The following is a 12,775-nucleotide window of genomic DNA, read 5'->3' as shown; positions in this document are numbered from 1 at the left end:
AAGTCACAATTTTAATAAATAAATTTGCAGCTCTGAAAAAAATTAAGTTGCAATACTAAGAAATAAACTCCCAATTACAAGACAAAGTAGCAACTGTGGGATTTAGTCAGAATTATAGGATATGACAATTGTGAGATAGGAAGCCGTAATTACAGGGAATAATGTCGCAATTACAAGAAAAAGCGGCAACTGTAGAGGATTAAAAGTCACAATTATGAGAAATATTCATATTGTGAGATATGAAGTGTCGTTTGCTATATATAAATTTGCAAGAATGAGAAATCATGAGAGAAAGTAACAATTACTAAAAGTGAAATTACAACTGTGAGACGTAAAATCGTAGTCATGAGAAATGAAGACGCAATTACCAGTACCTCTTTTTTCACTTGAAGCAGGAACAGGAGTTTGATGAACTCAAGCAGTAAACATCAGTTGAGTTGGATTAGTAACATTAGTATCAAGGTGTCATTCCTTTATTATTTTGACGTTAGAAAAGAAGCGAAAGACACACAGAATGAAACATTCATTGATGGTCAGTGTATCCATAAACAAGTGAGCCAGTCATGTACAGTGAACGTCCAGTAGATGGCACTAAGTGTCTGATCACTGTGGCCTTCCTGCACATCAGGCCGCTATCTGAGTGTTTACCCAATAAAAGTTCTCACTCATGCTGAGGGGTCCAAGATTTGACTACACCTGATTCTACTCCCGCAACCCCCTTTCATTTTAGGCACATGGATAGTTTCTTATTTCGTCCCAGTAAAATCTGAGAATAATGCCAGGTGCCTTCCCAGTGGAGCACAGCATATCCTAAAGCTAGCAAAGTTGCAAAACTATATTCCAAAGAGGCTTTTCTGAGGAGCTACAAACCCCATGAACACCCTGACACTCACAGCTTTGGCGTAGGTGGATCTTTCTGCCTAATGTCTCCATTTGGCGCTTTATTCTCTGGTTCGTTTGGACTTGTTTTGGGGGTCTTGGGTTTCTGTTGATCCCTTCTCAAGTGTCTTCTTTGACGTCTCTTTTTGGGCCTGTCTGTAGAAGCTGGGTTCGATTCTGGTACATCCAGCAGGGGGTCCAGGTGAATCTTCCCACTCACTGCATCTGAAGACTCGTCGATGTATGCAAGATTTTCCCCAAAGTAATCCAAGGGCTGAGAGAGGATGGGATCTTTGGGCATGGTGTGGAGTTTTTCCTCTTTCTCTAAATCTTTGCCCTTGTCACTACCCCCTCCCTCTGGGACACGTTCTGTTTGGGTCACCTCCGATTCGGACTCAGAGCTGCTTTCCGACTCATCTGATGAACCCGAGTAGGAGTCAGATTCGGATTCATTCTCCTCTTTTCCGTCCTCTCCGGTTCTACCCTGACTGCCATTGTGTCTGTGGCGCCTGTGACGCCGCTTTCGCCTGGTGCGCTTGAAAGGATCTTCAAATTTTCCGGACATGTGGAAATCCACAGACATGTTCTGGATGTTCTGAGTAAAGTCTGAGGCATGTGCTCTCAACCCCTCCATCTGAGAGCAGAAAGTAGGGCAGGAGAAATGGGAAGGCTTTAGAGTTATGGAGAGATTTGTATGTCACCATAAACAGAATGATTGAAATTTGATACAGATTTTAGGTTAATAGGAGTTGTGGTGATGAATTACAGGTATAAAGAAAAATGGAAGGAAGGTTATCATGAAATATAGAAGGGGCGGGAATTGAGAGAGAAGTTAAAAATCCCATTTGAGTTGCAATGTTGAGTTTGACCAGGGAGTCTGACCAGGCACTGACCTTATTCATAAACTCCATAAGACATTTGATTGTAAAAAAATTTATTAGATATCCTAATTTAATCATTGGCCTACCTCAGCTCGGGTTTTTTTGATAAGAACCAGGATCCAGTTCCCAATCATGGAAAGAATGGACACAAAGTAGGCCAATCCAAACAAAATCCAGAACCACACCAGAGGCTTGTACCAATGATCTTGACCTGCATCACCGCTATCACCTGATGGACAACAAGAAATGCACAAAACACATAAAGAGTAATTTATTCAAATTAAAGTTACAGTTCACCCAAAAATGAAAGTTCTGTCGTCATTTACTCACCCTCATGTGGTTCCAAAATTGTTTGACTTTAGTTCTTCTGTCGAACACAAAAGATATTCGATGTTACATTTGTTTTTGTCCATATGATGAAAGTCAACGGGACCCAAAGTTTTCAAGCTCCAAGAAGGGCATAAATGTAGCATTAAATTAATTCAGTTTAAGCCTTTATTCACTGTGAAATGAAATGAAAACATTCATGCATAGAAAGAGAAAAATGGTGAGACAAACCTCAAAAGTTTGGACAAGAACCAATAAGGTTTTACAGCATTTGACGTTTGAGGTTTGAGTCGGCATATTGGTTGTAGTCTGTATATGTGTGTTGATCAAGTTTTTGATTTGATTTGCAAGTGAATAAAAGCTTATTTTGATCTATTCATCAAACAAAATGATAATCTGGATACAGATATCTTGGAATATACCAGTCAAGTTGTATGGGTTAAAGGGATAGTTCACTCAAAAATGAAAATTTTGTCAGTTACTCACCCTCAAGTTGTTCCAAACCTGTAAGACCTTCGTTCATCTTTGGAACACAAATGAATATATTTTTGATGAAATCTGAGAGCTTTCTGACCTTTCATAGACAGCAACGCAACTGACACGTTCAAGGCCCAGAAAGGTAGCAAGGACATCATTAAAATAGTCCATGTGATCTGTGTGTGGTTCAACCGTAATTTTATGAAGCTACGAGAATACTTTTTGTGTGCAAAGAAAACAAAAATAATGACTTTATTCAACAATTTCTTCTCTTCCGTGTCAGTCTATGCTGCACATCCATGAGAGTACCATGACACATGTTTGGTGCTGCTGATGCAGCAGTCGGCGTTCTGGCGTAGAACACCTTGTTTACAAGCAGAGGAATGCACACCCATGTGTTATAGTACTGTTGTGAACGTGTCGAAGACCGACAAGAAAGAGAAAAAAAATGTTAAATAAAGTTGCTGTTTTTGTTTTCTTTGCACACAAAAAGTATTCTCGTAGCTTCATAAAATTAAGGTTGAACCACTGATGTCACATGGACTATTTTAACGATGTCCTTACTACCTTTCTAGGCCTTGAACGTGTCAGTTGCATTGCTGTCTACTCAGGGTCAGAAAGCCCTCGGATTTCATCAAAAATATCTTAATTTGTGTTCCAAAGATGAACAAAGGTCTTACGGGTTTGGAACCACATGAGGGTGAGCAATTAATGACAGAATTTTCATTTTTGGGTGAACTATCCCTTTAATTGAACGCTACCTTTGTGTGCTTTTTTTTGCGTTTTTTGCCGAATGTTTTTGGATCCATTTACTTTCGTAATATGTACAACAGCTGAAATATTCTTCAGAATTTTTGTTTTGTGTTCCGCATAAGTCATACACGTTTGGAACAACATGAGGGTGAGTGGATGATGACAGATTTTTGGGTGAACTATTCCTTTAAGTGTGTTTCTTGGTAAGGTATTTAGCATTGCAAGTCGCTTTGTAGTTTCAGTTCTGGCAACCCAAACCAAAATGGTCCCACCACGAAGCCCACCACAAGATGACTGCAGTGGTTTGTTTTTTAATGTTACATTTCATGGAAGAACGAGCCAAGGTTAAATGAGGTCTTCGCTGAGGGTTAACATCTTCTTGAGCAAGAAGACAAGAGACAAGACAAATGCTTACAGGTTTAAATCTCAGTTTCAATCAATTTGATCTCGAAATAAAATGCAAGCTATTTATTAAACTGTTGCAAGTGATGAAACATTTCAAGATTTCACCCAGTGGTACCTGCAACATAGTCTCCAAAGCCCACTGTTGTGAGGGTGATGACCACAAAGTAGGCGGATTCTAGCAGAGACCAATCTTCAACTTTCTGGAAGACTAAAATTGGCACAAAGATGAACAGAACACAGCCCAGCAGGATGGACAGCACAGCGGTGATGACACGCACGATGGTTGGGCTCACCTTCCACTTCTGAATGGAGAAGATAAAGAAAACTGAAGAAAATGAAATGAAACTTTGAAATGAATTGAAATGAAACTTTGTGACAAAGGTTTACAGCACCTTGATGTATAAGAGCCATGAAAGACAGTTTATAGAAAAACTACAATGATATTGATTAATGATTGTCTTGTGAGGTTATGTTTGTCTTCATCATAATTTTTTACCCATAAAAGAGCTTCAACTTTAGCAGTGGCGTTCCTCAGTGACGTCCCCAGACGGTCTCCTACGGCACCCAACAGAAATCCAAACAAGGGAATGCCCACCACTGTATAACAGATACAGAAGAACTGACCCCACGGTGTCTTTGGAGAGATGTTTCCATAACCTAGACCACAGACAAACACTTGCAGTGATCTGATGGCAGATATTTTTAGACATCTCACAGTGCCAATGATCCCCAGAATGCAGAGACCAGGCCAGGCTCTGGCTTTAACATGCAGGTGTGTTCAGCCAGTGATATGGGAGTCCCATACCGATTGTGGTGACAATGGTGCCACAGAAGAAGAAAGCGCTGGCCAGGTCCCAACTGGTACTGAATGTGGCATTGCTGTTGGGGTCAACTCCAACACTGATAGCCTCTACCACCTTCTGTATAGAGACAATGGAGTATAGGGTAAAAAAATTAGATATTAAACACAGGTTGACTTAACATGACAACTGATACAAGTCAATGCTGCAAGGCAGTAAAATGAAAATTTTCTTAAAGGTGCAGTATGTAATATTGACAGCTAGTGGTTGAAATGGGTATGGTGGTCCAAATTCAAAATATTGGAGAGGGTTGTTTCTCATGCCCCCTCCTTCTCAGACTCGATGCTCAACTAGGTTGCCAGATTGAGGACACGCAACAGGAACTAGCGCAATTGTCCCTTCGCAAAGACCCACCCCCCTTAGCTACTGTTGCTATGTCTGACAAGCCATGGTGCTCTCACACTACACAATACACATCATGTTCTCACAGTGAAAAATACATTGTGGGGCAAAGAGGACACTAACAACACACCGACAGACAAGACAGAGCAGGTTACTTGTGCTATGAAACAGTCTTAGCTTTCAAATTTGGTCATTTTTTTATGAAATTCAAACAATAAATATCATTTTATGGCTCTTTAATGTGTTGTGACAGATCGCTGTAGCACCACAGTTTAAGCGGCACGTGAACCGGTCATCTCTTCCTCTACTAGTTATAGCCAGGGTTGCCAGGTCTAGGTAACGGGGGGCTTCGCTTCAACCTACTGACTAACAATAAAACCCTCAGTATAAACCCTCAGTATAAAAGTAGCCTAATTTCGCTAAAACATGGCAGACTTGGTAACACTGGTTATATCACAAAATACATCAGAACAGAAGGAAGGCTTATCTTGTAAAAAAACTGCAAAAAGACATCAATACACTCAATTTTCAAGGTCAAGTCCAACGATGTTAATCTACTCTCCTGTTTGGTTTGTTTGTCAGAAAAAATGGCAGATTTTGCATTATGATTGGTCAGATCGCCTGCCAATTAAACTCCTGCAAAGGGTCAATTAAAAGCCTTACACTGTAAGTTGATTTTGAGTTGATTTATGTGCATTTTAATATGCCTCTGATCATAGAAGTTTTTAGATGGATGCTGAGGATTTTTAGGTCTGGTAGAATCTGCGATCTCTGACCCAGTTCATTTGCTGGTCTCCATGACTGTAATATGCTGTGTTTTTTGCCAACTGGCAACCTGGTGTGTCAAAATACTATTGGGTAAATTGGCAGTGGGCGGAATCACACAAACCAAAACAAAACCAGACAGTCTGACACAGAATGCACATTTCAAAGTAGAATAGCTGGCTGAAGCATTGTTTTTTAGAGAAAGTATGTGAACTTATCATGTTTCCTAAATATCTGCAAACATATTGTGGTATTTTTATGCTTTAGTGCAGTCAAAAACATTACATACAGCACCTTTAAAGCTAATAATTTACTCTAGGAATGATCAATAACAATCTACTGAAAATAATCGATAAAGGAATTTCGATTAATCAGTGGCTGGTTGCATAAAATACTTAATACTAGTCTTACAAGTTAATCATCTTATTTTTTTTCTTTAATAAGGCCATAACATTTTTCAAGTCAGTTACATAAAAACATAGATTGGTCTAATTTGAATCCAAATATGTATAGGCTATTTTAAAGCCTTTAGTGCGTATAATCTATATAACATGCATTCATAACATCTGTATTGGTTTTACTAGACCTCATAGAATTTGTACCATTACAAAGAACACTTATCAGGATGTGGAATAGCATGTTTTTTTTTTTCAATGTATACAAAATAAAAAAAATAAAAAAATAAAAATCGGAATAATTGATTGACCAGCTAATCGATTATAAAAATAATCATAACTTGCAACAATACTTACATCTATCAGATACGATAGATTCTCAGGGTTTACACATGTGTAGCTGCCCAAGAACTCCTGACGGGTGGCTTGCAGCTCGACATGATGGACTTCCTCATTTGGAGCCTCCAGGGCATTGAACACCAGAGCCCCCATAATTAAGTACAGGAGCACCCCAATGAGGATGAATATAAGGGTGGAGCCATGCATGGCTGAATGTATGCTGGAGCCTGTCCGTTTCTTGTCCTTTCCGCGTGGGCAAGTGTTGGTCCGTGTTGGTCCTCTTGGGGACGAGACTGCAAAAACAGCCGAATCCATTAAAGAGAGTTGCAAGCACTTCATGGTGAAAGCTTAAGTGTGACCACAAAACAACTTTACAGAAGATTTTGGTCTAACCCATTAAAGCTGCAGTATCAGTGTTGGTCTACTACTTTCAGAATTTCAACCTGGGACAATGACCTTCAGCCACAAACCTGTCGTTTTCCTCCTCGCGTTTCCAGCTCCGTCTATGACAGTTGCTTGAGTCTTTGGATCCGTATCCACATGCAAACCCCTCGTCCTCGTGATCTGATTGAGGGGACACTGAGGTGTTTTAGATAGAAATATAAATAAAAACCCGTACAAAAAAAAAAAAAAAAAATGATGCATACATAAATATTAGGGGTGTAACGGTTCAAATAACTTATGGTTTGTTTAGGGAAAAAATACTGTCAAATAAAAATAAAGAAAATAAGAACAAATAATCTAACTACAAGCAACAGCACAAATAAATACAATAGAGCAAAGATACAAATAAAATAAACAGTGCTTTTCAGGTTTTTTAGGTAGGTCTAACAGTTTTTAAGTATACTTACAGAAATTGAATAAAGTAATCAAATGTAAAATAACACTGCATATGTGACTGTATAAATTAAAGAGTAATTCTTATTTAAGTTACAAAATGTATTCAATCAAAAGCAGTGAATGATCCTTGTTTTTTGTTTGATTAACATTAAAAAAGTGCTGTCACTTTAAGACAATGCACAGATCCAGTAGGCCTACACTAATACTGTACGTTCAACCTAATATGTCTGCTAGGATACTTACCAGTACATGCATATTGACATAGTTTTTGTGTGAATTTGACCATTAAAGCTCAAGACTGGAAAGAGAACTCAATATTTGCACGTGTACTGAGTTGTTTTTTTACCGAGAACATTACACCCTAAATATATGCAGGGGTTGGACAAAATAATGTGAACACCTGGAAAACATTGGCAATATTTCTTTATTAAGGTGTTTTACCACCACTCGCCTTTAATACAGCTTCCAATCTTCTTAGAATAGATGCATACAACTTTTGAATAGTCTCTCTTTGAATGTTATCTATCAGAAAATCTGGCAAATGTTAAAGAGATGTTAAATGAGGAAATCTGCTTCTCACTCTTCTCTCCAAAACTGCCCACAGTGGTTTGATAATATTCAAGTCAGATGACTGATTTGGCCAGGGTAGACGTTGAAGTTCATCTTTGTGATCCAGCTGTCCAAGTTTTATGATCACGACACCATTTTTTTCCACATATTGGTGTTTGTGATTGAAGTTTTAGCAGTTGTAGCTCTTTCATGGATGTTGTCTTTATGAAGCTTTCTATGGACTATTTTTGAGGAAACAGGGTCTTCAAGGTGATGCTTAAAGGTGCAATAGGTGATTGTCTTCAGAAACATTTTTTGTTATGCTGGTTGAAAGTCTCTTCATATCCCGATAGTTAAGTCTGATTTAAGTTAAGTGGTCCAAATGTATTTATATATTCTGTGGAAGGCGTAGGACCAAGAAATGTTCGTCCAATGTTGATTGACTTTCCTACCTGCCTGTCAACATTATGTATTTGCATACCTCTGCGCACCCTGTTCGCGCAGACAGGATACGTCATTAGCGCGTTCATGTACGTTATGCAGACAGATGTCTTGTCCAAATACCCACACTTGCGGTCCTTGCACTTGACCACTTGACTACTTATATGACATATATATAAGTAGTCTGGAGCGGTATTCAAGATAGTGTGAATTTAGTGTGCATTAAGGGCACTGCGCTTTGGCGTTCCCTTTCATAGGTTCACTTCAATGCTGCGACAGCGGTCGCTATGGGAACACCTCCGGTGTGACGAATGTCTGAAGCCCTTATACCATCACACCAATTCATTGGCCAATAGTGCTTAGCACCACCTCGCACATATGTCACGTATGCCATATCAGCATGCTGCGCGCTATTTCATCAGATTTAATTTCCTTCAGGAAGCGGATTATCTGTTGCCCATAGGAAAGCGTTCTTTCGGCCTTTCTATTGTCTACAATGTGATAGCCTGCGGCTAAAATTATTGCGCTCGAGGCTCGCGGCCTTCCAAAGAAAGGAGACCTCGCATCTAACCCCCGCCATCCCGTTTCTGCGGTTGCCTGTCTGACGCATGTGAGCCGGAGCTCATGGAGAGCGAGACGATGGAGTTTTCTCCCTTCTTCTCGCTCTCTCCGGGCCACATACGTTCAAGCGTACGAGGAGCGCTATGTGGACCCAGTTGTCTTTATCAATGATATTTATGGTCTACTTTGGAAGCTCGTAATGTGATTCTTTCAGTTGTGAACCATATTTAAAAGTATTCTTAGCAAGCTATAACATAGTGAGCAGATGGTTTTTCCTATCTCTCTCTATACTTGCGACGCTGCACTAATGCAGACACGTTCATTTGAGTTGGCGCTTATGCTTCCAACTCTTGTTCGTGTAATGTTTTTAGGCGTGGACTCTGAGGAGTCCTGCAGCAGATGTATGTTGTGCACTATGGTTTTGGCGCTTCTTGCTATCAAGCATAAGTTTGCCCGACTAATTACTAATTACTATTTCTTTCAGCTCCGCTGCTGCGTCGAGCTGAAACAAATAAGTGGATGAGCTCACGTATTTAAAAATATTCTTAGCAAGCTATAACATAGTGAGCAGACGGTTTTTCCTATCTCTCTCTATACTTGCGATGCTGCACTAATGCAGACACGTTCGTTTTAGTTGGCGCTTATGCTTCCAACTCATGTTCGTGTAATGTTTTTAGGCGCGGACTCTGAGGAGTCCTGCAGCAGATGTATGTCGTGCACTATGGTTTTGGCGCTTCTTGCTACCAAGCATTAGTTTGCCCGACTAATTACTAATTACTATTTCTTTCAGCTCCGTTGCTGCATTGAGCTGGAACATTAAGTGGCAAGCTGTTTTAACAGTATGATATTACGGCTCAGGCTGTAGAGTGAGCAGGCGGTTTTTCCTATCTGTCTCTCTCTCTCTCTCTACTTCTGCGCTGCACTAATGCAGGCACGTTCAACTGAATTGGTGCTTGTGCTTCCGACTTTTGTTTTGTGTACTGCTCTTAGGTGCAGATTCAAGGAGTCCTGGAGTAGATGTTGGTCATGCACTATGGTCTTGGCGCTTCATGCTACCAAGCATTAGTCTGCTCGGCTGATAATATTTCTTTCAGCTCCGCTGCTGCTTTGAGCTGGAACAAATGAGTGGGCGAGCTCACATATCTAGAGTGATTCCTATGGCAAGCTGTTTAACACCTAATGCCATAGTGACTTAGGCTGCAGAGTGAGCAGGGGTTTTTCCTTTCTCTCTCTACTTCTGCACTGCATTAATGAAGGCACGTACATTGATTTGGCGCTTACGCTTCCAACTCTTGTTCACGTGACTGCTTTTAGGCGCGATCTCTGAGTTCCACAGCTGACATTTTGTTGTGCATTATGGTTTTTGACGCTTCATACTACTCTGACCAACTAATAATTATTATTATTCTTTCAGCTCCGCTGCTGCTTTGAGCTGGAACAAATTGTGAACTCTGTTCTGTAGAACTGTGTGAATGAGTTTACGTGTAAGAGTATTTTCTTATGGCAAGCTATTAATGCTCACCATGGTCAGCCTACTTCATGTGATAGATGCGGCGCTTATGCTACCAACACTCACTTTACATGACTGGCTGCACTACGTGACTGCACGCTTCATGCTACCAAGCAGTGATTTGCATGACTAATTACTCTGTTCTTGTCAGCTCCGCTGTCACATTGAGCTGGAACTTTTGCATGAACGTGGGCAACCTTTAAGTGTGTTTGCCTCTCTGTCAGCTGTTCCGCTGCTTGTTGCTTTTCGAACTGATTTTTACCGTTCTCTGCGCCTTAGCTTTTGGAGATCGAGAGGATAGCCCTAAGGCCATTTGTGCAGGGTCTATGTCGACATCCAAGCTCCCACTTCTGTGGTTGGTGCTGGTTTGCCTGATTTTAGGATCTATTTCCGGTTTCAGAGGTTTTTCCCGCAACTCAGGTGTTTCGGGGCCTCATGAAGGAGGATCAGACTGTCGTATGGTTACACCATCCAGCTTCTATGGTACTACCCATTTTGGAAGTAACGCTGTCACTTCTAATGTGACTGATTGCGTTGATTTGGATTTGCGTCACCTAATCTTGTGCTTGAGTAGCAATTTCATGATGCTGACGCAGAGGTTCATCCTGTCTCTATCTGAACCGGAAATTGGTTTGTGACCATCGATCTAAAGATGTGTACTTCTGCATCCAGATCGTCAAGAGACACAGGGAGTTCCTCAGGCTTGCTTTTGGAATAAAGCTTGCCAATACTGTATTCTTCCATTTAAACTGGCCTAGAACACAAGGTGAATGGGCATGTCTCTGGCCCCGTTGTGGCTCCAGGGTGTCTGAGTTTTGAGTCAACTTAACGATTGGCTGGTATTAGCTCAATCACATAAGCCGTTTGGAGACGCTTGCATTTAGGTCAGGATGGCAACATGGCTGTGGTCTTGTCAGGGAGGTTTACGCTCACGCCCCCTGTGCAGGTTGGCAAGATGAGTTCTTCTTTGGGCACAGACCAAGTTCCTGTCGGTCAAAGCAGTCCATTTGAGCCATTTAAGTCTGTGTCAGACAACTTTGACCTTTAAGACGGTTCTTTTGGTGGCCCTATCCTCTCTTAAGAGAATTGGGGATCTGCAGGCTCTTTCTATCAGCCGTTCTTGTATGGACTTTGCCACGGGGCTGGTTAAAATCTTAGGCCTAGTACGTTCCTAGGTTGCTTCGACTCCGTTTCACTTTCAGCAAGTGGTTGGAGGCTTCTCCCCTGCTGATTGCTGGGTCAGATAGTATGTGCAACTTCTGAGTCTTGCCTGGTGAGGGCGTTGAAGATCTATGTCGACCGCACAGCCCAGTGGTGTGGATCTGACCAGTTGTTTGTATGTTTGATTTGATTAAAAACAAAGGAGCTCCGTCACTAAACAGAAAATATCTCATTAGATAGTGGAGGCTATCTCTTGGTTTATGAGGCGCATGGTTTGACTTTGCCTCTAGGGGTGCTTCTTCTCAGGCTCTTTTTAAAGGGTCTTTGTTGGAAGATATCTGTGTTGCGACGGGATGGTCCTCTCCCAGCACTTTGTTAAGTTATACAGTCTGGCCGTATGGTTGGCTCCTGGCTCCCGGGTCTTATCCGCTTGAGCAGACGCTTTCCTCTGTCTTCCAGCTATCTTCAGGTACGTGAAGGCGTTATGGTATATCGTTCCCATAGTGACCGCTGTCGCAGCATTGAAGTGAACCTATGAAAGGGAACATCTCGGTTACATATGTAACCTTGGTTCCCTGAATAGGGAACGAGATGCTGCGAAGCCGGCCATTCCCGTACCTTCGATAGCGCTTACTTCGTCATGTGGAAATCTGATGAAATAGCGGGCAGCATGCTGATATGGCATACGTGACGTATGCGCGAGGCGGTTCTAAGCGCTATTGGCCAATGAATTGGCATGGTAGTATAAGGGCTTCAGACATTCGTCACAGCGGAGGTGTTCCCATAGCGACCGCTGTCGCAGCATCTCGTTCCCTATTCAGGGAACCATGGTTACATACTTAACCAAGATGTTTTTAAGAACTGGGACAGTCTTGCGCACTTACTTCCTGTCGCGCGTACGCGCTCTCGAGTGGCCAAGACCGCAAGTGTGGGTATTTGGACAAGGGGAGAGTCAAAGCCACTAGAAGGCAAGCCTGCAACCATTAGCCGAAAAAGCGTAACGGCTAAAGCTAATGCTTCCGGTCTGGCAGTACGTGGGAAAGGAGACCAGAGGCCATTTTTTTTTTGAATGGATGTCAATGGAGAAGAGGCTTAACTACGCTGAACAAACAGCTTTTTAGAGGAAACGGCTTATCATTTATTGAATCTACAGCCTATCTTTTAATCTTCAACATGTTTTACACTAAACAATACTTTTGGATTGAACTATTTTTAGAGTTTACCACGAAAAAAATGCCGTTTTATAAGAGAAGCCACTGACTTTTTCCGACAGGTGGGATTCAGCTTATG

General features: G+C 41.4%; 1 protein-coding gene across 1 annotated transcript in view; it reads right to left on the bottom strand.

Annotated features, from left to right (window-relative positions):
- Window positions 1–252: 252 nt before the first annotated feature.
- LOC107756094 (potassium channel subfamily K member 4-like) overlaps window positions 253–12,775 on the bottom strand; it is a 19,854-nt gene continuing 7,331 nt past the window's right edge. Inside the window, exons 2-8 of the mRNA XM_016573069.1 lie at window positions 6,894–7,002; window positions 6,442–6,716; window positions 4,528–4,642; window positions 4,219–4,379; window positions 3,838–4,024; window positions 1,847–1,989; window positions 253–1,513 (exon numbers count right to left, since the gene is read on the bottom strand). Coding sequence (XP_016428555.1) covers window positions 890–1,513; window positions 1,847–1,989; window positions 3,838–4,024; window positions 4,219–4,379; window positions 4,528–4,642; window positions 6,442–6,630 — 1,419 coding nt within the window. The 5' untranslated portion in view covers window positions 6,631–6,716; window positions 6,894–7,002 and the 3' untranslated portion in view covers window positions 253–889. The remainder of the gene's footprint in view (window positions 1,514–1,846; window positions 1,990–3,837; window positions 4,025–4,218; window positions 4,380–4,527; window positions 4,643–6,441; window positions 6,717–6,893; window positions 7,003–12,775) is intronic.

This window comes from Sinocyclocheilus rhinocerous, unplaced genomic scaffold (genome assembly GCF_001515625.1).
Source record: "Sinocyclocheilus rhinocerous isolate Xijiao unplaced genomic scaffold, SAMN03320098_v1.1 scaffold682, whole genome shotgun sequence".
Lineage (NCBI taxonomy): Eukaryota > Metazoa > Chordata > Actinopteri > Cypriniformes > Cyprinidae > Sinocyclocheilus > Sinocyclocheilus rhinocerous.
Note: the sequence above shows the minus strand (reverse complement) of the source record. Positions and strands in the feature narration are given on the sequence as shown.